General features: G+C 41.2%; 1 protein-coding gene across 1 annotated transcript in view; it reads left to right on the top strand.

Annotated features, from left to right (window-relative positions):
* Positions 1 to 269: 269 nt before the first annotated feature.
* Positions 270 to 27,897, top strand: part of slc51a (solute carrier family 51 subunit alpha) — an 85,024-nt gene continuing 57,396 nt past the window's right edge. Inside the window, exon 1 of the mRNA XM_028799421.2 lies at positions 270 to 516. Within this exon, the coding sequence (XP_028655254.1) occupies positions 462 to 516 (55 nt within the window). The 5' untranslated portion in view covers positions 270 to 461. The remainder of the gene's footprint in view (positions 517 to 27,897) is intronic.

Here is a 27,897-nt window from a genome sequence, read left to right as displayed (position 1 = left end):
CCGAATAAGGAGCTGCGAATAAGTACCAACTTCAACCAAGTACTTTTGGGTGTTAGTTATGAGGTGCCGCAAGCATATCGCTTTTTTTAAGGAATACCTTTTAGGGAAAAAATGCAATGTGGACAAAGTGTGACTGATTTACGGGAAAGACGGCTGAAAATCTCGCTGTTGGAGAATTGCTCTTTTCCACTTACTTTCACATTAGAGCCTGGGTGAAATAAAAGGGGCGGTGCTGTCGCGGACTGCCCCTCCAATCGGATGAGGCGTCTTCCCACGCGTTCAAGCTGTAGCTTGTCATTTACCTGGACGACGATCGTACGGGATTTATTGGTTTCTTAAAACAAGAACGGGACAGGCAACTTTGTTCTGTGTGAACTGAATGTGACCGGGAGCACAACGGACCGGCCTCGAACATTCTTTTTGTCTTCGCTCAGGACACTAATGTGAAAGAGACCGCCAGAATGGAGAATATCTCTTGTCCAACGGAAGTGCCATTAGCTCTCGATTGCCTAAAGAGTAAGTACATTATCTTTAGCAGGAACGTTTTTAATACCCAAGTGCCAAGACGAGAAGCTGAGCTATAGCTTCAGAGGAGCGCATACTCTTTTTGTGCGTCTACGGAGTGCGTAGCACTTACTTTCGAAGTCTGCGCTCGAATCATTACGCATCATTATAATGTGCAGTCTTTTTTCTTAATACAGCTGACGAGTTGTAGGAATAATCACACTTGGCACCTCTTTTTAACATGATGGATGCTACTGAGGTGCACAGAACCGCGTGTTGTGGTGAACCGCGTCGTCCCGTCCACAGTGGATTCTGCTTTGATGCATCAGCGATCCTCTTTTGATAGAGAGAGCGGGCGCAGGGGTTGGTGGGGGGGGGGGGGTACTTTGTATCTTTGTATACCCTTAACAACACCAGAGAGCTGGCGCAAAGCAGAGGTCGCCGCATTCACCATTTATCGGTTATCTTCATTTCCAGCAAAACAAAAAACGGACTCATTTGTATGATTCAATTTGTCCAAAAATTTTCCTTACTTCTTAAAACGTGTCTTGCATTTAGGCTGCTAAAAGCATGTCATCTGATTACATTTTTCGTTGTGATTTAACCTTAATTAGTTTTAAATGACGCAGTTAAAAAAAAACTGTTTATCCAGATAATTTCATTTGCCACAGGTCTTAGCTCACATTTCTTCGATTGCTGAAAGTATTTCGCCACTAAACAAAATAGCTGAGAGAGTGACATGGTGGCGTTACATTTTGGGCATCTTCAGATCCCGACTACTGCCTAACATTGAGCTCATGAGCGTTATGTAAAAGATGCACAAATTGAACAGTGCAAATATGCGGTTAATGGCCAATATGTACGGAATTCCACTAGCTGTACAATTCACTGAAGCGTGGTAGGGTGGCTGGCGATGCAACATAAGTATCTATCTATCTATCTATCTATCTATCTATCTATCTATCTATCTATCTATCTATCTATCTATCTATCTATCTATCTAATTGGTGTGCTGTCCCGAGAAAGACGGGTGAGGCTGCTTAACCGTGAGGCTGCACATGTCAGTGCTGTTCACGTTAGACCATCCTAAACTGACCCAGTGTGTGCCCACCTAAGACTGATGTCCTGGCAGAGGCTGCCTACTCCCTTGTACCCACTGTGGCATATATATATATATATATATATATATATATATATATATATATATATATATATATATATATATATATATATATATATATGTAACGTCAGCGCCAGAGGCGAAGCCCCTAACGTTGCGCTACGGCGTGTGGATCGTTTATTTGAAAGTATGTAGATCGGGGTAATCTGGCGCTGACGTTCGAGGTTCGATTCCCGAGAGGGGATGCAGTGAGTGTGTAAGCCTGATGAGCCCAGAATTAGGGCGAAACACGTGTCGCGTACTCTTTGCATTATTTGACAGTAAAACTATTTCAACCATTCTATGATCTGCTTCTCGCAACTGAAAGAGGGCACCGTGGCGGATGTTAGCCGACTTGCTGACCAACCACAAGCATTACCTGGCAGGTAACCACCCATACAGTCAGATTGTGATTCAGACTACGAATGCGATGAATATATATATAGCATAGAGTCAACTACGACTCCTAAATCCTTCTCATAAGGTGTACTCTCGATTTTCAGACCTCCCATTGTGTATTCAAACCCAGCATTTTTACTTCCTATGTGTAATACTTTACATTTACTTCCATTAATTTTCATCTGCCACAGATCTGCCGAAAACTGTATATGCTGTCCAAATCCCTCTGTAATAATTGAACAAATTCTAGATTATCTGACAATCCACCTCGCTTGGGATCATCTGCAAATTTAACCAGCTTGTTACTTATATTCCTATCCACATCAATATATATACAGTGGAACCTCAGTTTGCGAGTAACTTGGTTTACGAGTGTTTTGCAAGACAAGCAAAAATTTTTAATAAATTTTGACTTGATAAACGAGCGAGGTCTTGCAGTACGATAGTACGTATACGCTTCGTCTGCTGAGCGTCATGTGATCACAACTGAGCTGATGGTTCTTCTCTCTCTCTCGCTGCAGGATTGTGGGCAATCGTCTCCTATTCTCCGTCTGAGTCGGCGTGCCTCACTCATATAGTCAACATCCGTATGAGCGTATACTGTTTACTACAGCATTAGCATTGTGACTGTGTGTGTGTGCGCGCGTGTGTGTGTATGTGTGTGTGCTCGTTCACTCGCATGTGTGTATGTGTGTGTGCTCGTGCGCGCGTGTGTGCTGTGACGTGCGAGTCCCCGTCTTGCACCCTAAAACACAAAGCTGAGTCTCAGTACTTTAGCAACACCAGCTTTATTCAGGTTGAAACCGCAACAGCGCAGTTATTTATTGTAGCGGGATCTGCCGCTCTCCTATACACAGACACAGCAGTCAGGCAGGGCCCTGCGCATTTGTAATGTTCCGTGTTCCTTGTATCACCCATCGACGGCAGGCGCTTATAGCATGTCTGCGATCTTTTCGGATTCGCTTTTACGGCGAACTGCTACAGCGCTGGGAGACTGCGATTGCTTTGGCACACTCTTCCGCGTGTCGTCCCGTTGGGTGGAATCCCACAAGAGTTTAGAAACTCACTCACTCCAGCCATTATTCTTTTCAAAGGTAAAGTGCAGGTTAATTTGTTTTATGTATTTTTACATTATATTTTGTATTAATCATTTTTATATGAATAGTTTTGGGTTGTGGAACAAACCATCTGAGTTTCCATTATTTCTTATGAGGAAATTCACTTTGATATACGAGTGCTTTGGACTAAGAGCACATTTCGGGAACAAATTATGCTCGCAAACCGAGGTTCTACTATATGTATATATATATATATATATATATATATATGTATATACTGTATATGTATATGTATATAGGGGGCGGCACGGTGGCGCAGTGGGTAGCGCTGCTGCCTCGCAGTTGAGAGATCTGGGGACCTGGGTTTGCTTCCTGGGACCTCCCTGCGTGGAGTTTGCATGTTCTCCCCGTGTCTGCGTGGGTTTCCTCCGGGCGCTCTGGTTTCCTCCCACAGTCCAAAGACATGCTGGTTAGGTGGATTGGCGATTCTAAATTGGCCCTAGTGTGTGCTTGGTGTGTGGGTGTGTTTGTGTGTGTTCTGCGGTGGGTTGGCACCCTGCCCAGGATTGGTTCCTGCCTTGTGCCCAGTGTTGGCTGGGATTGGCTCCAGCAGACCCCCGTGACCCTGTGTTCGGATTCAGCGGGTTGGAAAATGGATGGTTGGATATATATATATATATATATATATATATATATATATATATATATATATATATATATTTATATATTAAAAATAGCAGAGGCCCTAGCACTGATCCCTATGGAATATGACTCTTAACATCGGCCAGTTCTGGTTGGGTTCCTTGCACAGTCACCCTTGACCAGACGGATTAAAAGTTTGGGTGCAGATACTTCCTCATAATATCTGGAGATTCAGAACTTCCTACGAACATATTGCTAAAATACTTTTGAGTTTAGTGCTTTTTGCGGCTGACCTCTTGCTTTGTTTTTACACCTCAGTTTTGTCTCACATTGTGGTTTTGTTGCTGTAATTTAGATCTCTTGGCTCTGAACCTTTTCTCCCCCTGCCTCTCATGGTCCTCTCAAATCTTACCTTTGTTAGTTCACCGACCTTACAGTGGAGGAGTGCAGTTCCTTGGGTGCTGTCAGAAAGCTAATGTTATTTTTTCACATAACTAGGTAGCAGCATGCTGTTTCTAGGTGGCACAGTGAGGACCATATTTCTTTCTTAAAGGACATTGTTGTAGTTCAGGCCTAACAATCTTAGTATTAAGGCCTAAATTCTTCAAAAAAGCCTAAGGCCTACACACTCAAAAAGGCCTAATGACAAAAAGCCCAGAATGCAAGGGGCCTGCGAAACACCTGGCCCATATTAACAAAACATTTTAATGAATTTTAATGTATTAAGTAAATAATAAAAAAACAAAGAAGAGTACAAAATGACCAAAATGTCTAAATTTCTAAAGGACTAAACTCAAATAAACAAAAATACAAAAAGTTCAAAAGAAAACCAAAAATATAGAAGAAACGATAAAAAGAGTAAAAGCAGCCCAAATTAACAGTAAACCAAAATCTGCTATCCAGAAATTAAAATCAGTAAGCAAAAAGCAAATATATACAAAACCAAAAGAAACAAACAAAAATGAAGAAACTAGAAATAGGAGCTTGACAACAAAAGCAAGGAAAAGCTCCTGCTTCAGCAATAGACTGAGACAATCTGGTGGAATATCTACGGCTCTTCAGTTACCTCTGAAACAAAAAAAAATGAGATTCTCTAATATCCTGATCCTATCTCTCTAGTTTTTAGACCGCTGTCATCATTCTTGGCAGTGATTGATGTCATATCTCCATACAAGTGAAAACAATAGCACATCCATTTTTAGAAACAAAGGAGCCGCAGCTGCAGGAAAATAACAGAGAAATGACAGTGACCACAAATCAAAACAGCAGCACATAAAACCAAACAAAATGCATATCCAAAATAACATGTAAAATATATGTCTTTACTGGCAAAAATGACAAATGTATGACAATAAGGTAAGTTACAGGGAGGAAGAGAGTGGACAGAGGAAATGAGAGAGAGAGGGAAAGAGAGAAGAAATGAGAAAGTCTTCTTTGTTGTGTAATTGAGAGGTGAGAAGATGGTCAAGACATCCCATTGGGCAGAAAGGACAACATGTTGAAGAGCAAAGCCTAGAAATGCAGCAGAGCTTAGCTTATGTTCAGTTTATTTTAATATTCAATAAACACCAAGCTTTTGCATATTTTGAACTCTGTAAGATGAATGAATATTTACAGCCTGGAGGGGCAGTGGGATTAACACTGATAGCAGCTTCATAAATCTGGGTTCAATTATCAGCCTATAAATCAAATATCAGGGCCTATAAATGTGGATTTTGCATTAATCAACCAGTTCATTAATTATAAATGTTCTTTATGTGCATCACATAGTATTTCACATTCTGTACCTTGTTTAATTAAAATCAAGCCCATCCCAGAGCAGTGTTGGACACAAGGCTGGAATCAGCTCTGGACAGTCCCTCATGGAGCTCACTCTCAAGCAAACCCACTCACACAGAAATAAGCGAGAATCTCTAGTTAACCCAACCAGCACGTCTTTGGGGATGTGGCAAGAAAACCTGAATACCCGGAAGGAAAGCCCACACCGACGCAGTGAGAATGAGCAAATTCCAGAATGACAAAGACTGGGCTGTGTCCCTCGGATACTAAAATAATAAAAAGAGAAAAACACTCTTCCCAGTTTACTTCAAAATACCCAGACATATCCAAAATATAAAAGCCTAATATACATTAAATACTACTGATTACCAGTAAAAGTTAGTAATCAATTGAATACATAAAATAAGATTAAAGTGTTAGCCTCATCTCGGATGTGGACACTAAATTTATGAGTCGGCAGCACTAATTCTTATGCCACCGTTTAATTTACTCCTAATTAGCAATAACTTTAATTGTTATTAGCATACATTAATTAACTAAACATTTAACCACTCAAAGGATTAGTTCTTATTTCATTCAGTGTTAATTATTACAAATTAATTAGCTTACAAATTAATTTAAATATTCTTAATAAGTCTACATTGATTAATGAGTAATGTTTTAATTAGCCCAAACCAAATAACTAATTAATTACATAACTTTTTACTTTGAAAAATTAGTTAACTAGTTAGTTATCAATGTTCATTATTACTACAAATAAATTCAATAAACATTTAATTAATACTCTTAGTACAAATGGAATCACACATTTAAGAATAATTTCATTTAAAAAACAAATAAAATGAAATAACAATGTTAATAACTACTATAGGTTGATTAAAGTTTAATAGTATGCTTAATTTACATGGTACTTTATTTATTTCCAGTATGTACGATGATTACTTTAGTGAATAATAATTTCCGCTCCTTATTTATTTATGTATGATATTTATTTGTAATAGGATGTTTGCTTTTTATATTATTTAACAGTTTACAGGTGTAGCTTTTATAGTTTCATTGTACTGGTAGAATGACAATAAAAACCTTCTAATTCTAATTCAAAGCAATTAATTAACAATATTTTTATTTAGTACAAATCAATCATTAAATCAATTATTTAGTACATCAAATAAGAAAGATAAGAGTTTAATAAAGAGGCACTTGGAATAAGCATCACAAGGAGGAATTCTGTTGAAAATCAGTATGGAGAAAAGTGGAGTTCTTTGACTGCGTTATAAGATGGCAAGCTATGGAGCACTTAGTGGCAGACTCACGCAGAAGGCAAAAAGTCAAGGATCTGAAGAGCTTGGGTGTTTGTCCAGAGATAGACGCACACCACGCTCAAGCACCGCCGTCAGTTACAGACACGGCAAACGACACACGTCAAAGGACACTGAATGGATGAATCAGGATGAATATTTTGGCAAGCAATTGCATTGTGAGTCATTTATTTAGCATTGCTACATTACCAACTAAATTGCTCTTTAGGACATTGGCCTTTAGTTTTCTTTGTTAAGGGGTTAAAGAACTGAACCAAGAAGTATGTTTTATTTTAGTCGTGAATCCCAAGCAAATAGCCCATCAGTTCATTCACTTGCACCCCTGATTAGTGAAATACCTAGTGTGGTCCCTACTACTTGAAATTGTGGCAAAATGGAAGGTTGCACTGGGGCACAGCCCTAAATCTACAGTAGAATATTAATTGAGGGTCATAGGGCTTTACTCTGTGTACGTTTTGTTGGTCTGGCATCACCTGTTTGTATAGTCAACCCTAACGTATGAATGTACTGATGGATGTAATTTGGGAGCTGATGAGAGTGCTGAAGGGAAAATATTTTCCATTTACATATTACTTATTTTCAATCATTCGCTTCAAAGATGAGTTTGCATATTGCAGTCTTTCTAGTTAGCCAATAAAAGGTGTCATTTTGCTTGACATCCATAATGGCTAACACGGTACAAACACCCTAGTACCACAGTCATTCACTTCAAAACTTTGCAGGGTCTGGGTTTATCCAAACCATCCACATGAATTATGACAAATACTCTTTTACAGTTTGCTTCAACAACAACATTTATTTCTGTAGCACATTTTCATACAACAATGTAGTTCAAAGTGCTTTATAAGATAGCAAAGAGAAAGTTACAAGAAAAGAAAAACAAGATTAGGCAATGATAATGAAGAATAAGTAGCCACAAAACTAGGTAATGTCAGAAAACACACACACACAAAAAAAAACTCCAGTTAGGCTGAGAAAAAATAAAATCTGCAGGGGTACCAAGGCTGTCACACATTACAGGTGTGGAGTTTTTAGCCCCCGTACCCAGACAGACAGACACCAATTGTCCAAACCACACACGTTTAATTATATCCACTGTAATATACAGCACCTCACAATGCTCGAATCAGCTATATCGTTCACAGTCACTTCTTCTCCTCTCTTCTCACAAGTCTTCTGCCGCTCTCTACTCCTCCACTAGCAAGCTCAGTCCTCTTCCACCTGGCTCCAGCTCAACTAATGGAGTGAGGCGGCCCCTTTTATAATGCCCTGAATGTGCTCCAGGTGCTTTGCGATGATTTTCCGGTGGCACTTCCGAGTGTGGTGGAAATGCTGCAATCCAGGGCTCCATAATCCTCCGGGTGCTCTCTGGCGGTGGGCATGGGCCCCAACAGTGTTGAGCTTTTAAACTCTGATCCCGTGGCCCCAATGCAGACCAGGGTGCTTGCCCTCTCGTGGTCCAGGGAAGGTATTGTCCCACTCCCAGCCGTTTCAGGCAGGATCTCCAGCCATCTGCCACACAGGATATCGATGTGCTTATCAGATTTCCTATTTTAAGATTAACTTTTATAGGACAACACAATGGCTACAGCCTCACAGCTCTAGAATCTCAGTCCAGTCGTGGTTTGTATTTCCTGGTGTTCTGCTTTCTCCAGCATCCCTATGCTATCACGATTAGGTGGACTGATTTTTTTTAAACATGGATTAGTGTTAGTGAGTGTGACTTGTGCATGAGTAGGTCCTGGGATGAATGTCTACACTTTTCAGAGTTGCTTTGGGGTTTGCCCCAGTGCTGCCATGGTAGGTGCTGCGTCCCACAACTCTGGGCCAGAGTAAGCAAGTTTGGTAAACAGATGGATAGTTGAGTTTGATAGTGCAGGGGTTTCCAGCCTTTTTTCCCCTGAGAGCTACTTTTACAAAATGAAAATGGCAGAGAGCTACTCATGTTTTCTGCCGTTTATTCTCATAGCTTATTTCAACCCAAACAAACTGAATAAGCTTGTTTTGCCTGAACATTTACAAAATCTTAGTGTCCTCAACTCACATTTTACATTAAAACATCACAAAAAATATTTAGTTCACTTGCAAGTTAATTTTGTATGCCTGTATGCATTTTCTAGTGCAGTGGTTCTCAAACTTTTTCAGCCCTGGGACCCCTTTACAAGCCATACAATATTCGCGGACCCCTGATGCGGCCTGATTTGTCAACCCAAATTATAATAGCATAGCCACAGGCATTAAGTGTAAACTTCTTTAATCCTAAGTCCATCCATCCATCCATCTATTTCCCAACCCGCTGAATCCGAACACAGGGTCACGGGGGTCTGCTGGAGCCAATCCCAGCCAACACAGGGCACAAGGCAGGAACCAATCCAGGGCAGGGTGCCAACCCACCGCAGGACACACACAAACACACCCACACACCAAGCACACACTAGGGCCAATTTAGAATCACCAATCCACCTAACCTGCATGTCTTTGGACTGTGGGAGGAAACCGGAGCGCCCGGAGGAAACCCACGCAGACACGGGGAGAACATGCAAACTCCACGCAGGGAGGACCTGGGAAGCGAACCCAGGTCCCCAGGTCTCCCAACTGCGAGGCAGCAGCGCTACCCACTGCGCCACCGTGCCGCCTAATCCTAAGTCATCTTTATAAAATAAATCATTCTTTGTAGTCACATCATAACAACACTAACTATTGACAGTCAATGATACAGTGTCATGCGACAGTCACAGGACTAAAGCCTGCTTAGCAAAAACAAAAAATGCAAAACAACCACAATATTTAATGCTTAATACTCATACTGCATAACTACAATACAACATTGTTCATTTAATAATAAAGGGGAAGACTATTAATTTTACGGCTACCTACCAGTGGTAAATGTTTTAATTATTTAATACGTTCAAATGTAGCCTATTACAAATACAATTACATTAGACTCTAATACTCATAGAAACTAATGAGATGAGTGGGCTTGCTTTTGTCGGCAGAGAAGGTCTATCCTTGGTGAGATTTTTGATAGACACACTCGAATGTCATCTTCCACCTGGAGACGTGATCTAAACTTAGATTTTTATCACAGCTAATGCTGAGAACGATGCTTCGCACTGGTAGGTAGTTGCAAATGGGACCAGCACAGTCAATGCTCTCTCAGCTAAAAGCGTATATTCGTTCCTAACGTTGCACCAAAACGCGGTCAATGTTTGTTCTTGAAATTTAAGTTTGAGACTTCTGTCACTAGACAATTCAGCCAACTGTTCTTCTTCCTTCCCGGTCAAGTCGGTAAGCTGACAACTGAATGGATTTCTGATCCAGTCATAATCGGCAATGTTATCTGTTGGAAAGTACCTGTCAAAGTATTCTTCCATCGCCGACAAATGGTCAAAGATATCTGTTGTCAAGTTATCAATGGCCATATTGTTTTCATTCAGAAATTCAGTTAACAGTTCAAACATATCACAGCTTTTATTTTGTAATCGTGTCTTCCATATTCTCAACTTTTTCTTGAAGGCAGTTATCTTGTCTGTTGTTTTCAACACGCTTGAATCTCCGCCTTGCAGTGATGTGTTAAGTGCATTAAGTTGACAAAAGATATCAGCCAGGTAAGCCAATTTTGCAAGCCATACATTATCTGAAACAAACTTCACCAGCTCTGAGTTTTTATCCATTAAAAATGATGCCAGTTCACTGCGAAGCTCGAAGACGCGTTGAAGCAGCAGATGTCGATGATCTGAGCCGCTTTCTTCGCACAGTGCAGCAATTAGTCGTTCATTCAACGGTCTGCACTTTATCCAATTAACTAGTTTAATGCATGTATTTAGCACTTTACCGAAGGATTCGTTTAAATTCTTACTAGCAAGAGCTTCGCGATGAATCATGCAATGTGTGGAAATAATATTCGGAGAAACAGTTCGTACACGTGCAACAACCTATGAGGGGCCAAACAGGCCATAAATCATATATTTCTGTGTGTAATCTATTGGTTTACGTATCAACACTATTGGTTTATGAATATTTACTATCGGTTTGCGTGCATACTTAATTGGTTTGCGTGCGTATAATACTGGTTTCATTCATATGAACTATATTGGTTCGTGTCCGTATATTATCGGTTTGTGCGTGAACTATATCCGTTTGTATATGCATAGCACTGGTTTGCATATGAACTATATTGATTCGCGTGTGTATATCAGTGGTTCCAGTACGTTTGTTATTGGTTTGTGAGTGAACTGCATTGGTTTTCGGTTGTATGTTATCGGTTTGCGTATGAACTATATTGGCTTGCGTTCTGTGCCGGTCTAAGGATGATTTTGTGTATGCACTATATTGGTTTCATGCACGTCTTATACTGGTTTCATGTGGGTAACATATCGGTTTTGCGCTTGAACTCTATTGGTTGTATGTGTGTTCCATGTCGGTTTCTCGTACGAAACATACTGGTTTGTGAACGAACACTATTGCAACTCTGTGTATGAACTATATCGGTTCTGCGTACGAACTATATTGGTTGTTCACGTGATCTTCAGTGAAAATGGGCGGGGCAAGAAACAGGAACTCAGGGGCCGGCAGTGTCATGGAGCGTGTAGAGAAGCTGACAGGAGACGGATCTGGGTTTACTTTAAACAGTGCAGTATTTTTTTCCACACAATAGGTTTGGGAAAGGACTTGGTGGTAATTATTACTACTTAATAGAATCAGCCATTGAGTGTGTAATGAACACAAAGCTGAAGTTAAGTACGTATTTGGTCGTCTTTTTATTCGCTTCCAGCTACATGCTCGCTTGCAACCCGCGACTGTACTTTTTCACACAGCTTTTGCAAGCTAGTTACTTATTCTACAGGCAAAATATTCTACATTTACGACTGACGCCTTTATCCAGTATAACATTTAGTTACTACTGGTTACATTTCTTATGCCCAGCGATCCCGCACCGTGCCGCCTATTCAGGTGAAGTGACATGCTCATGGTCACACAGTGTCACTATCAGGACTTGAACCGAGAAATGTAGGATTTAGAGGGCAAAGCCCTTACCACAATGCCCCAATGCTTGCACATCTGCAATGTGTATATTATTTGACATAATATCATCTTGTCCAGGACAGATTCCTTTGTTAAAGTTGAGTGTAACATTTTCAACCCGTTCAAGAGCTAAATCTGGGATATTTATTCTTTCAAATAATGTATCAGTTTGCAGATTAATGTACACGCTGTATAATATTTTACCATGCACTTAACATTGAAGAAGAAGCTGGTTTGTGAATAAGTAGCTGACTACAAGCATATGTGTAGCTAGGAGTGAATAAAAAGCCACCTGCATGTGTACCTAACTTAAGTCCCGTGATCATTTCAGATGTTAAACGTTAATCATCACCAAGCCCTTTCACAAACATTAAGTGGCATACAAAAGTATTCAATCCCCTTGAAAGTCATAATTTTCTGCAAGACAAAAGATGTATACACATTTATTCATTCAGTATTTTTCTTATGCTGTGACAAAACATTTCCAAAGACAAAATAAACCATTTTCTGTAGACGTTTAACTGAGGAAGAAAAACTCCAAAGTTAATGTTTGCATAGGTATTTAAACCTCTGTGCTTTGGAAGCTCCATCATTACACCAATGACAAATTAATTACAAAGGTGACAGTCGTTTAACAGTCATAATTAAACATGATGAGGTGCTACTTGTGAGTCCTTTCTGTCTCTCTGGATATAAACAGCCCCCTTTGTAAGGGCCGTAATCTTTGGTGGACAGTCACTGCAAAAATGAAAACAAAAAAGCATTCTATTGATGTGAGAAACAAAGTTATTGAAATGCACAAGACTGGGAATGACTATAAAAATATCAAAAGAGTTTGAATGTCCCATTGCGCACTGTTGCATTCATCACCAGAAAGTGGAAGGTTCATCAAAGTACACAGACTCTGACTAGAACAGGCTGTCCCTCAAAACTCAACATCAGAGTGAGACATCAACTGGTGGGAGAGGCGACTAGAAATCCAACTGTCACTCTCAGATGTCTGCGACGATCTTTAGCTGGAGTAAAGGTGCTGGGGTCCACAATTTCAAGAGTTCTCCATAAAACAGGCTTCTATGGGAGGGTAGCATGAAAGAAGCCATTCCTTAAGAAGGTCCACATAAAACAATATATGGCGTTTGCCACAAAGCATGAGAAAGACCCAGTTAAAATGTGGGAGAAGGTTTTATGGTCATATGAGACCAAAATAGAAGTTTTTGGACAGACGTAAGAGGTATGTGAAGTGTAACACTAACATTGCCCAGGCCTCAAGAAACAACATTCCTACAGTGGAATATGGTGGTGGCAGTCTCATGGGGATGCTATGGGGATGTTTTTCATGTGCTGGGTCTGAGAATCTTGTCAGAGTTGAAGGGACAATGGATGGACACATATACTGCACAATTTTGCAAGAGAACTTGTTCCAGTCTGCTATGAAAGCTCAGGAGAAGCTTCATCTTTCAACATGATAATGACCCTAAGCATTAGGCCAATGTGACACTGGGATAGCTCAAAAACAGAAAGGTGAATGTTTTGAAGTGGCCAAGTCAAAGCCCTAAGCTTAACCCTGTTGAGAATCTGTGGCACTGTTTGAAAACTGCTGTTCAGAGGTGCCATCTCACCGACATAGAGGGTCTCTAGAAATCCTGCCAAGAAGAAAGGGGCAGAATCACTCCTGAGCAATGTGCAGAACTGGGGCCTACTTACAAAAGAACGAAAGCTGTTACGGCAGCAAAAGGGTTCTTGACAAAGTATGAATGTGTTGGGCTTGAATACTTAATGCAAACATCAACTTTGGAGTTTTTCTTCTTCAGTTAAATATCTACAGAAAATGGTTTATTTAGAAATGTATTGTTACAGCACAAGAGTTCACATTAAAAAGAATGAATAAATAAACGTGGAAAAATCTTTTGTCATACAGAAAATTAGGATGACTTTTAAAGTGAATGAATACTTTTGCATGTCACCGTTTGTTTCTGAAAGGGCTTGGTGGTTATTATTTTTAACAGTATTTTCCCGTATTTCTGAAATATTCACGGGGCTGACGTGAGGTGCACATTCTGCTGGCTTTTTATTCAATCCTAGCTTCATCCAGTATGTGCTTGCAGTCAGCTACTTATTCATACAGCTTTTGCACACCAGCTTCTTATTCTAACAGCATGGCAAAATATTCTACAGCATGTACATTAATCAGAATCATTACAAACTGATCAATTATTTGAAAAAATAAATATTCCACATTTTGGTTCTGCACAGGTCAAAAATGTTAAACACAACTTTAATTTAACAAAGGAATCTGTCTTGTCACAAAACTGTGAAAATTAAAGTGGCTGAACGTGATTTAACACTTTACAGTGCACATGATAGCACAGTAAATCCTATTTATCAGATATTGGAGTGGAAATACGCAGGTACTCGTATCTGGCAGGGCAAAAATCGGCTGCATCTTAAAAAAAGCATATGCCTTGTCACAAAACTGTGAAAGGTAAGGTGGCCCAATATGATGTAACTCACATATACTGGTCCTAAATATGGAACATCTAGCTTTTCAAAGAATGGACACGATCATATCATGTCAAATAATATGCACGTTGCAGATGTGCAAGCAGTGGGGCGTTGTGGTTAGGGCTTTGTCCTCTAAACCCTACATTTGTCGGTTCAAGTCCTGATAGTGACACTGTGTGACCATGAGCATGTCACTTCACCTGTCTAGGCGGCACGGTGCGGGATCGCTGGGCATCAGAAATGTAACCAGTAGTAACTAAATGTTATACTGGATAAAGGCGTCAGTCGTAAATGTAGAATATTTTGCCTTTAGAATAAGTAACTAGTTTGCAAAAGCTGTGTGAAAAAGTACAGTCGCGGGTTGCAAGCGAGCATGTAGCTGGAAGCGAATAAAAAGAGGACCAAATACGTACTTAACTTCAGCTTTGTGTTCATTACACACTCAATGGCTGATTCTATTAAGTAGTAATAATTACCACCAAGTCCTTTCCCAAACCTATCGTGTGGAAAAAAATACGCCGCTGTTTAAAGTAAGCCCAGATCCGTCTCCAGTCAGCTTCTCTACACGCTCCATGACACTACCGGCCCCTGAGTTCCTGTTTCTTGCCCCGCCCATTTCCACTGAAGATCACGTGAACAACCAATATAGTTCGCACGCAGAACCGATATAGTTCATACACAACATTCCGATAGTGTGCGTTCGCAAACCAGTATGTTTCATACGCAAAACCGATATAGTACACACATAAATCCAGCATGTTACTTTCACAAAGCCGACATAGTACGCACACATAAAACCGGTAGAAGACTGACAAGGACTCAATGTAGTGCATACACAAAACCAATAGCGTTCATATGCGAAACCGATATATTACCCACGTGAAACCAGTATATTGCATATGAAAAACCAGTGCTATACGTAAGCAAACCAGTAGTATACGAACACAAACCAATATAGTTGATACGCAAACCGATTGCATACGCACGCAAACCAATGCAATTCCCTCACAAACCGATAGCAAACGCACGTGAACCAGTAATAAAGTTCAATTCAATATAGTTCATATGCAAACCAGTGCTATGCATATACAAACGGATATAGTTCACGCACAAACCGATAATATACGGACACGAACCAATATGGTTCATATGAATGAAACCAGTATTGTTCGCACGCAAACCAATTAAGTATGCACGCAAACCGATAGTAATCATCCATAAACCAATAATGTTCATGCGTAAACCAATACTTTACGTACAAAAATATATGATTTTTGGCCTGTTTGGCCCCTCATAACAACCCCACTTTTATGACCTGTCATTGCTGCAGCTCCGTCCGTACAAATTCCAATACAGCTGGACCACGCAAGCTTGTTAGCAATGAAGAAATCATTTAGCATTGCAAATATATCTTCACCTGTCGTTCTAAGTGGCACAGGTTTGCAGAACAGAAAGTCCTCGAGCACATCATTGTCAAAGCAATATCTAACGTAGACAAGTAACTGTGCTTGGCCTGCAATTTCGGTACTTTCGTCCAACTGTATGGCAAATGTACTGCTTTGTAGGCGCTCAACCAATTGTAATTGGATGTCATTGGACATGTCGCAAATTCGCCTTCTGATGGTATCGTTTGATACTGGTATAGACAGTAATTTTCGGCTGCTTTCTTTTCCTAACATCTCGCATATTTCTAAAGCCGCTGGCATAATCAAACTCTCCGCAACCGTGTGTGCTTTTTTGCTCTTAGCTATTCGCATTGCCATAATATACGAAGCCTTAAGAGCTTTTTCATTCACTGTTGTCGCAGTGCTAATAATTTTCTGCTGATTTGCATACACTTCTGCTCGACTTTTGAAGAAATCAACAGGTTTGTCTTTTAGTTTATTATGCTTTGTTACAAGATGGCGCTTCAGTTTAGCAGGTTTCAAACTTTCGTTCGATAACACGTTTAAATAAATGACACATTGTAGCTGATCACTGTTGTCTTTGTACGGTATAAATCCGAATTGTAAATATTCAGGATCATATTTACGTAATTTTGCCTTACGCGGTGCGGACTCTCTTTCGGCATCATGTCTCAGTTCATCGCCACTATTTCCATTACCCCCGTGCTCTTCTTCAGATATCCGCTTACGCTTCAAATATTTATCCATACGTTAGCTGGGCGTGCGAAAAACAATTTAACAAGCAAGAATTACCACTGTATAACTTAATAATTAATCATAAACTGTGCACAATTACAGGCTGCGTCTATAATGACGTCATCATAGAATAGTTCGTAATAGACATACAGTATATATACTATATATAGAGTATAGAATATAAACAGTAGTGAGGGGCGAGTTGATTATTATTCGCATTATCCGATTGGATAAAATGGCGTTTAGCGAAGAAGTTATTAATTGTAAGCAATTTTCACCCTTTCTGCGGACCCCCTACGGTCGTCTCACAGTTTGAGAACCGCTGTTCTAGTGTATCTCACACTATTGAATTAAAACATGAATGCTGTCAAAACAAAACAATGCAATTCCAAATCCACAGATATGACTTATTCATTTGTCATTTTGTCACATGTCACTGTTTCACTTTATTCACATGTCCAGTTGCATGTGTGATGTGTTTTTTAGTTAGTCAGATGACTGGCAGTGCATTGGCGTCAACAAGAGAGGTGTATGGTGGAGTGGAGCCACTTAGGTTTCACTCTTGTGGAGTCATTTAAATGTTCGTCTGTCAGTCTTGTTCTGAACTTTGATTTCATGACATTCATGTCAGACTCACAGAGGTATGGAGACCCAAACAAAGCAGACATTTTCAGAGCTGCTTGGTGAAGATGCTTATAGTTATCTGGCTCTACTAAGCTCCAGAAATGCATGAGAATGTTGTTGAGACTTTAACTGCACATTATTTTGAAGGTTTACTAATATGCAATACATACAATCCAATGTCTGTCTGTCTGCTTTTCACGAGAGAACTACTTAACGGATTTAGATCAGGTTTTTTTCTATAATTTGCTTGATCATTCCGGCTGATTTTGCGCCTTCTCTCATTGAGATAAGCATTACAGTTTGCTTGTGGTACTGATTTATTTGTGTGAATCCGAGAAACACACAATGGGCCGAGGAGAGGGGCCTTCCTCACTCACTCGCTAGCTTCGGGGTGTGTTCCTTAACTCTGCTTAGCTAGCGAACGAAAAAACAATTGAATTCAACTTTGTTTGATATTTAAAATAAAGTGTTACTTAGGTCTTGATGAGTTTGAGTCTGGATATTCTCTTAAGTGTGTGCCACATTGAAAAGATAGATTTCAATTCAGATTGTTAATTGTGATATGATTTTTTGGAAAGATTGCCCCCCCCCCCTAGTTTGACAAATGAAATATTCAAATTTTTGTAGGATTCATTAACCCTTTGGAGAGCTACTTGGAAAGGGGTTGTGAGCTACCGGTAGCTTGTGAACGACGTGTTGGAGACCCCTGGTCTAGTGGTTAACAGTTTAGCTTTAGGTTGGTTGTTGGTACTCCCTCACAGTTTCTTGAGCTCTGGTTAGAGTATTACCTGGAGTCTGTGCAGTGTGCATGTTCTCCCTGTATTTGGATTAGTTTTTTACTCAAGATACTCCAGTTTTCCTTTTAAATTCTCAAGACACGTGATTTTATCTACACTGAGCCTGTAGTTTTCAAATCAGAGTACAACTTAATGATGGTTTGGTTGGACAGTTAGGAAATAAATACACAACTCATTAATAATAAAAAAAATCATTAAAAACAGTGAATTCAAAATAAATGCATTGATTTATTGGCTGAAAGTTCAGCAGAACACTAGCTGCAAGTTTAACAAGCGCTCTGTTTTATGTCACAGTCCTACTGTGGACAATAGCGATATAGAGTGTTAGTGAGTCATAATTTTTTTTTGATAAAGGATCACACAAATGTTACTTGGCAAAGGTGAATATTAGCAAGCTCAATCATGTTTTTCAAAGAATGATAGCACTCAATTTCATCATTGCAGACTTTGAAGTGTATGTCATAAAGCTGTTCTGACATGTTTAAGACTTGGTGAAATCTTCTGTGAGAGCAGCCATATCTCCCATAGTAAGCATTTGTCAGTTTGTCAATCTTAAGACCACAGAGCAGCCTCAAACAAGTTTATAAAGCAATGTTACAGATTTCAAAATCAAGATGAAGCTAACAAAAATCAAGAGTGGTGTAGTTTAGGCTCTCCTGACAACAGGATTTGGCAGGGCTGTATTAGAGTGCCAGCATCTTTAGGTCTTTTGTAAAAAAAATAAATATTTGAACTCCATGGAAAACCCCAAGCATTGCATATACACAACAAACTTTAGTTCTTGAGTTTCTGTCTTCCAAAATTAGGCTCAGCGTATTAATTTATAAGCTTAACTAAAACAGTATGTTACATATTGTAAAATAAGCACAAGGACAAAGAAAAAGCTTTGGGGAGCCACCCTGTATACTTGAAAAAGGTTGGTTAGAAGTTGAGGTCTTTACAGACATGAGCTCCAAACAGAACTGAGGTTGGTTACAAAATGGCTGCTATAAATATGTGACAGGCAGGAAATGATGTCAGAGGTGGTTGTGGTCTTAGAACCGGAAGTGACACCACTTGTGGGGAGGTGGAGTCTGGTGCCATTGGAAGAGGAGACTTCTTGGGACTGGAAGAGGGCTAAGGATGCTGGCTCTTTTGTAGGTCTGCAGGGGAAGAGGTGAAGAGTTAGAGGATAGTGCCAATCCCCGGTCCAGCATGGAAATACAAGTATTAAAGTCCGTAAGCTGTCTCCCAAGCGCACATGTGTGACAAGATACATTTTGACAATTTCCACGCTGAAAATAAATTATGGTTGAACTTTACGTAAGGCCATAGGATATTCTTCATCTCAGTTTCAAATTTCCCACATACTCTCTGATAGTCTCACACTGCAAATCACCAGACTGTCTCTCATTTAGTGGCGCTAAAGGTCATGCTCAAAGCATTGCTCAAGCATTGAAAAATGGCTGTCCATGGTGTAATTGGTTTAAGGCCACATGACTTAATACCCTGATGTTTCTTCTTCTCTCTTGAGGATCTTCTGTGGGCACTCTTCCTTCCTCATCTGATGGGTTCAGGCATCCATTTAGTGCCACTCTTCAGTTTCTCTTCAGGGATTGGTAAGAGGTAGTGAGATGGGTGGAATTTGTCATGTTTTGGTCAGGTTGCTGATCTGTTTGTTTTTTTATTATTTGCTGAAATTGGTTTGACTTGTTCTGCACATTTTCCAGCTTCTATGTTAATAAGCAGTAAGAAAATGTACACAAGGCCTAACATTTACGTGTAGTCAGATGTTTAGTTAGCTGATTGGAAATTTAGAGCATTTTTAAATTTTGTAATCACTTAATCAAAACAAACAGCTGCACACAAACTGAATGGAGGCGCACGCACAAATCGACACAACAGAGAGTAATAACAGCCTGCAAAACCTATGAGGTCAGTCACATAACGCCCCACAACTTCAGTCACAACATGGAAAAAAAAATATTTGTATACAGAAATTACTGAGTTATTTACATAGTACTTCTGATACATTGGGTTAACCCTTGGCACTATTACAGAGGTTCATTGTCTTAGGAAATTTCAGGGTAACATGGCCAGTTTATACTTACTTATGTTCAAGTACTCATTTGACCAACCCCATTACTTCTGACCTGGTCCCATCTCATGTCCTGCAGCAAGGCATGTTAATTTCTGCAGATGTTTCATTGTTTAGCTGTCAGGAGCAACTGTTGAATGATTAAAAGAAGAAAATTGAAAAAGTAAACCAGCTGAAGTAACCGCTGTGGACACCAGGGGGTGGAACTAGCTCCCCAACCACCCAAAACAAGCAGACTCGGACACAAGTATGAAGGGCAAAGAGTCTTTTATTGTGGAAAACTCCCCATGTCCTTCCATTGCAAGGATGTCCCAGCCGGGTAAGGATGGCGTCCATCTCTCACACCACTATCGAAGTAAAATTGAAACTGTAAACTAATTTGTAGTTGAAGTCACAAAGAATGTTTCTCTATTCGTACATTTGCCATTACTTTTCAATGGTAGATTTAGAAATTTAAAAATATTTGTATAGTACATGTTAGTCATGGTATCTTAAAGAAAACTGAACTGTCTCAACAAGTGTTCTCGAAGAATTTTCCATCCATCCATCCATTATCCAGCCCGCTATATCCTAACCACAGGGTCATGGGGGTCTGCTGGAGCCAATCCCAGCCAACACAGGGCACAAGGCAGGAAACAAACCCTGGGCAGGGCGTCAGCCCACCACAGTTTGAATAATTAGTGTGTCATATATCAGCGAAATCAGTCCACTAGAAGGCGGGTTGTTTCATGCAAACAGCCAGACAGACAGACATGGCTATTGCAGTAGGTGCTTTCGTGTTATATGCCAAGACACCTAATAATGGTTTATCTTTAAATGTGGAAGCCCTAGAATCCTTGTTTGACTGTGATAAGGATGGGTCACAGAGAGTGATATCCATACACTTTAATGATTATCTACTAGATGTATAACCCTTAACTCTTTTGACTCTAACTGGTATATGCATTCTCCTGGCACAGTTACTTATCTTTGAGTTGGTGTATTATAATTACAATTATACTCAGTGGGCGGCACGGTGGCGCAGTGGGTAGCGCTGCTGCCTCGCAGTTGAGAGATCTGGGGACCTGGGTTCGCTTCCCGGGTCCTCCCTGCGTGGAGTTTGCATGTTCTCCCCTTGTCTGCGTGGGTTTACTCCGGGCGCTCCGGTTTCCTACCACAGTCCAAAGACATGCAGGTTAGGTGGATTGGCGATTCTAAATTGGCCCTAGTGTGTTTGTGTGTGTCCTGCAGTGGGTTGGCACCCTGCCCGGGATTGGTTCCTGCCTTGTGCCCTGTGTTGGCTGGGATTGGCTCCAGCAGACCCCCGTGACCCTGTGTTCGGATTCAGCGGGTTGGAAAATGGATGGATGGATGGATTATAATCAGTATTTGCTAGGCAATCAGAATGAACAATTCAGTTCTATTCAATTAATTCTTATTATGAGGACTCTCACTTGTAATTTCAGAGTACTACACAATAATTAAAAGTATAGAATGAAAAACAAAAAGCACAATAAACAAAACAAAAAAATTAGGACGTGAGCATCAGTAGGCTTTGCGCCCTTGGAACCAAGTTACCTGAACATTTCTATAGCATTTCAGTATTATTTACCGCTCTGATGCTGATCTTTCCAATCATAAAATAGGTCATTACGATATCAATTGATGAGAATAATTCATAATTAATTACAGTATTTGAGGACTCCTCTAGATTGCCTCTTTCTCTTGCACAATTTGGCTCGAAATCTATTCAGCACATCGTCATCTCATAACAGACTTAAGTTTCGAGTTTGGTATTTTTCTGTCCAGCTGTTTTAGCTCTAGACCGTCCTCAAGAAACTGTAACAAACAGACACACACACACACCCATCATCGGGATAATCAGTGTTTTTGGTATCTGGGGACCCTAAGATGTTGAGATTTGTCGAAAATCAGAGATTGCAAAGCTTTCTGTCCTCCCCCATAGATGTTAGTTTAAGGTGTAGGGGGGCAGGGGGCCTCAACCTCCAGGGGAGCTGCATGTTTTTATTCCAGCCACCTTCCCAATTATCAGGCACTTACTGCTGTTAAAGGAACACTATTTAAATAAATGAAGTAACATGTATCATTAATAGCAAGAAGTGACTTCTGGTTGCAGCAACAACATGAAGCCATTGCGGCCCTGCAGGAATGGAGTCTGAGACCCCTGCATTAGAGTTTGGCAGTACACTCACTACACATCCAACACTTTTAATATTGTTTATTTTCCTCCAGTGAGAAGATCATCTCAGTGTTTTTGACCTGGAGCAGTTCAGTACTTATTATTTATTAACTGGCTGCTGGTTAAGATAAAAATAAGGAATTCAGGCTTTGGAATCTTAATAAACCAAGTCAATTAAAATGAAGGCAGCAGCATTTGTTCCTCTGCCAGCAGTAAATGGCTACTAATTGAGGAAGTGGATGGAATGAAGTCCTACAGCCAGAGTAGCACTCCAGGATCTTAGTTTTTAGCCCCACACACTCACACTTTCACATATGCTGTATATACAAGGAGGTTTCAAGTCCAAATCAAATGATGACAGTTTCATTTGGACAAATATCTGAAAACAGGGTCCTTATCAGTGATGACTCGCCCATCTAAGACAGGCCAAGTTGCCACAACATAAAAGTCAGCAATGGTAAAATAAAAACAACTAGTACAATTAATTAAAAAGCAATTTACGAGATCAATGAAATAACCTCAGTATGTTATGCTAAATCAGTGAGTCTTCACCTTGATTTCACAGTTGAGGCTTTTCTGGGACATCTGTAGACCAGTCCAGAGTTTAAGTTACATGAAGCTAAAAGCTCAGTCTTCTATACAAGTTTTATTTATTCTCAGAATTGTAAAGAGGCCTGAATCATGATATTTTATTGTACACCCTGTAGTAGTGGTACTAGTTAATTCTGAAAGCAAATGGGGAGACTTAACCACTTATGACTATATGTTTGAAGAAGGATTTTAAATTCTGCTCTAACTTTAAATGGAAGTGTGTTCTAAGCATCAGTTGCGATCCCTGTGAAGTGTTTTGGATTAAATATAGAGTACTGAAAGAACAATTTTAACAGTCTGACCATAAAAACTAAAATGAGCGCCTTATCTTAATGTAAACAAATGAGCACTGCAGTTTAAATAACACCAAGTGCAAGATAAAGACAGATGTAATGTTTTCCCAGCGCGAGGCACAGTAACACACTGGCTACCCCTGCTACTTCGTGGATTCAGCACCCCAAGTTTAAATATTGAACCCAGTCATTGTTTGTGTGATGTTTACATGTTCCCCTCACATCCTCGCACTTTCCCTCAGTCAGGCAGGACAGATTAGTTGGTGACTCTAAAATTGGTCCTCAGTGTGAGGGTGTGTGCGTGAGTGGGTCCTGCCCTACTCCTGCCCTGTTTCCTACCTTGTGCCCACAGCTGCCAGGATTGGCTCTGAATGCCCTGGATTATGCAGGTTCACTAGTGGATGCATAGAGAGCCCTGCAGACTTTTATTTTAAATTCAGCTTTGTAAATCTTTTGTGCTGCTTAATGGGAAAAAATCCAGTCAAATGCATAAAGTATCTGTTTTGTAACAGAGCAATATGTGAAAAGTCTAAAGGGGCAAATAACTTTCCAAATTCACTTTTAATAAAGAACGCTTAGCAATGAAGAGCTCTATTTAAAGAATCTTAATGTGTTTAGTGCGGTTCATTCTTGAAATGTGTAGTTAATTTGCAACTTCTATGTACCATCTGGAATTAAAGTGGAAAAAAGCCCTGACCTGAGTAGTAATTTTAGGTTTTATGCCCCATTAATTACACTCAGAGGTTTCCTGGAATTGTGTTTTCCAATTTACTTTTCCAGAAAGTCATTTAACATTTAGTTCTGTACACAATGCTGTATTCTGGAATGCACTATTGGTGTCAAGATTTCAGGATTTTATTTCAGCAAACAACAAGTGTCATTAAAAGCGTCTAAGGGGTATTGTCAAAATACATGAACAGTGCCTGTGCTACGTTATTTTGCGCTCTAGGCCAGGCTTATTAGTGTACCAACCGACTGTTCGGTAGCTAATCCGTGCACCTGGGCTTTCCACCCCATTATGATCTGCACCTAAGCGAATGCCTAATTCACCTTAATGGTGGCGCCTTCCCAGTACATGAAATGCAAAAAATAGCAACATACAGTAAATAGCAATGAGTATTAATACGTAAAAGCTCATTTAAATAAACAGCCCTATAAAAATCTATTGAGTGCAAGTATCTAATACTGAGTCAGAATAATTTCAGGAGTAACTATTAGCACATGGCCCATAACGTGAGGATTCCTTGGACTGCTTTACAGTAACAGCCTAAAGCGGCTTATCAAATACAGACCAGATGAAACAGTTTGCACTGGCATTATCAGCTGTGATAATCTATCCATTACAAGAGAATGACAGGACTGCATTTGCCTGGACTATTTCTGCAAACAAAAGTTGAGGTTGCAAATTACAAAGAATTTTTTTCTTCCAAATATGAAGGACAAATATGAAGGTCCTAGGTTGGGGATGAGACAAAGTGCGGTTCAACAAAACAAAACAAAACATCCATGATGAATACAAAATTTGGACAGCGTTTTCCCTCGCCCGGACGCGGGTCACCGGGGCCCCCCTTTGGAGCCAGGCCTGGAGGTGGGGCTCGATGGTGAGCGCCTGGTGGCCGGGCTTGCACCCATGGGGCTCGGCCGGGCACAGCCCGAAGAGGCAACGTGGGTCCCCCTTCCCATGGGCTCACCACCTATGGGAGGGGCCAAGGAGGTCAGGTGCAGTGTGAGTTGGGTAGTGGCTGAAGGCGGGGACCTTGGCGGTCCGATCCTCGGCTACAGAAGCTGGCTCTTGGGACGTGGAATGTCACTTCTCTGAAGGGGAAGGAGCCTGAGCTAGTGCGCGAGGTCGAGAGGTTCCGGCTAGATATAGTCGGGCTCACCTCGGCGCACATCTTGGACTCTGGAACCAATCTCCTTGAGAGGGGCTGGACTCTCTACCACTCTGGAGTTGCCCCCGGTGAGAGGCGCCGAGCGGGTGTGGGCATACTTATTGCCCCCCGACTTGGAGCCTATACATTGGGGTTTACCCCGGTGGACGAGAGGGTAGCTTCCCTCCGCCTTCGGGTGGGGGGATGGGTCTTAACTGTTGTTTGTGCGTATGCACCGAACAGCAGTTCGGATTACCCACCCTTTTTGGAGTCCCTGGAGGGGGTGCTGGAGGGCACACCTTCTGGGGACTCCCTCGTACTGCTGGGAGACTTCAGTGCTCACGTGGGCAATGACAGTGAGACCTGGAAGGGCGTGATTGGGAGGAATGGCCCCCCCGATCTGAACCCGAGTGGTGTTTTGTTATTGGACTTCTGTGCTCGTCACGGATTGTCCATAACGAACACCATGTTCAAGCATAGGGGTGTTCATATGTGCACTTGGCACCAGGACACCCTAGGCCTCAGTTTGATGATCGACTTTGTGGTCGTATCGTCGGACTTGCGGCCACATGTCTTGGACACTCGGGTGAAGAGAGGGGCGGAGCTGTCAACTGATCACCACCTGGTGGTGAGTTGGCTCCGATGGTGGGGGAGGATGCCGGTCAGGCCTGGTAGGCCCAAACGTGTTGTGAGGGTTTGCTGGGAACGTCTGGCAGAGCCCCCTGTCAGAATTAGCTTCAACTCCCACCTCCGGCAGAACTTCGACCATGTCCCGAGGGAGGTGGGGGACATTGAGTCCGAATGGGCCATGTTCCGTGCCTCTATTGTTGAGGCGGCTGACCGGAGCTGTGGCCGTAAGGTGGTCGGTGCCTGTCGTGGCGGCAATCCCCGAACCCATTGGTGGACACCGGTGGTGAAGGATGCCGTCAAGCTGAAGAAGGAGTCCTACCGGTCCCTTTTGTCCTGTGGGACTCTGGAGGCAGCTGATAGGTACCGGAAGGCCAAGCGGAATGCAGCTTCGGTGGTTGCTGAGGCAAAAAACTCGGGCATGGGAGGAGTTTGGGGAGGCCATGGAGAACGACTTTCGGACGGCTTCGAGAAGATTCTGGTCCACTGTCCGGCGTCTCAGGAGGGGGAAGCAGTGCAGTGTCAACACTGTGTATGGTGGGGATGGTGCGCTGCTGACCTCGACTTGGGACGTTGTGGGTCGGTGGGGGGAGTACTTCGAAGACCTCCTCAATCCCACTAACATGCCTTCCAATGAGGAAGCAGAGCCTGGGGATTCGGAGGTGGGCTCCCCCATCTCTGGGACAGAGGTCACCGAGGTGGTCAAAAAACTCCTTGGTGGCAGGGCACTGGGGGTGGATGAGATACGCCCAGAGTTCCTCAAGGCTCTGGATGTTGTAGGGCTGTCTTGGTTGACACGTCTCTGCAACATCGTATGGACATCAGGGACAGTGCCTCTGGATTGGCAGACTGGGGTGGTGGTCCCCCTCTTTAACACTAGAATTACCAGAGCCTACGAAAAAACTCGTAGATCCGGCCCACCTTAAATCGCTTCTTAAAACCTTTCTCACCTCTCCGCCAGCGTCTTTTGTCATCTAAATGTACTGATAAAGACAAGCTGCCAGCAGCCGGCTATTCCATCCCCCCAACGACTTAGAACGTAAACAAGCTTTTCCCAGCTAATGCCTTGATTGATTATCTGGGAGTGAAGTGGAGTTTTAGAGTAGAAATAATAAGATTGTTATTTGGAACACACGCATTTCATATGTGTTGCATTTCTACAGTAATCTGTGTAAACACATTGTTAAAACAGAAACGGTTTACAATATTCTAGTAGCAAATGACAAAATGTAGGCATAAACTATATAATGTATGAAGCCTGAAGTCCAAATATCAAAGAAACACTTTCACAAAAGGTACAAAAAAAAGCCACCGCCAAAAAAACCCGTCTTAGTGTGAGACATTGACATGACTTAACTGTCACTGCTTCCGTGGCGTAACAGTATCAGTCACTGACTGGGAATCAGAAGGTCATGAGTTCGATCCTGTACAACTCCCATTTGAGAAGTGTTCTTATTTTCACTATTTTAAAATAAAAAGATACATTTGATTTCAGTCTGTAACAGCCGGTGTAATTTATGATATTTGTAAAGGTTAGCTTTATTTTTTTAAAATTCACTTTTCATTGTCTCAGTCGCGTTCAGGATCCATCCCTACCGCCCCCCACCTGACACTGCTGTTTTTACATAAAGACGCGCTATAGTTCTGCAGTGTATCACGATACATACGACCGCGTGTTTTTTTCCCCCAGTATTGCCAGTCCCCATGTGTTGCTGTATGCTGTTTCTTTTGTACTCCAGGACATGCAGAGGAAAGCATAGTAAAGAGCAGTAACTTCAGCGCTATATGCAATCATCAGACACTCCCCATCTGATACTGCTGTTTTCACATAAAGACGCGCTAAAGCTCTGCAGTGTACTTGTGACTGCATTGTCGTACCAATGCTTGCGAACTGAAGTGTCTGCATGCACTTTTTGTGGCATTATACGTGTATTTTTTGAGCATGCCCATGTAGCTCAAACACAGGAACATATGTTGATGTAAAAGTATAACAAAACAAGTGCACTTTTATTCAAGACTATAACCGAAGAAAAAAGAAAGCAAGTTACAGTAGGTGGAATGCTAAGAACTGCTGATTTCCATTCTGTGCTATATAACTGTTAACATTTGAATCTGATGATTGCATATAGCGCTGTCTTATTTAGTGTGCGCAAGAACATGCAGGTGGCCAGTTGCTGAGTGCTACAACGCACATTTTAAAAAAAGAAAGACACAAATATATGTGATGTTTTGAAGAAATCATTTTATGACGCGAATAGTACCAATCAGAAAACATTGTCGAAGTAATGCAATATTATTTGAAAACGAACA

This window comes from Erpetoichthys calabaricus, chromosome 4 (genome assembly GCF_900747795.2).
Source record: "Erpetoichthys calabaricus chromosome 4, fErpCal1.3, whole genome shotgun sequence".
Lineage (NCBI taxonomy): Eukaryota > Metazoa > Chordata > Cladistia > Polypteriformes > Polypteridae > Erpetoichthys > Erpetoichthys calabaricus.
Note: the sequence above shows the minus strand (reverse complement) of the source record. Positions and strands in the feature narration are given on the sequence as shown.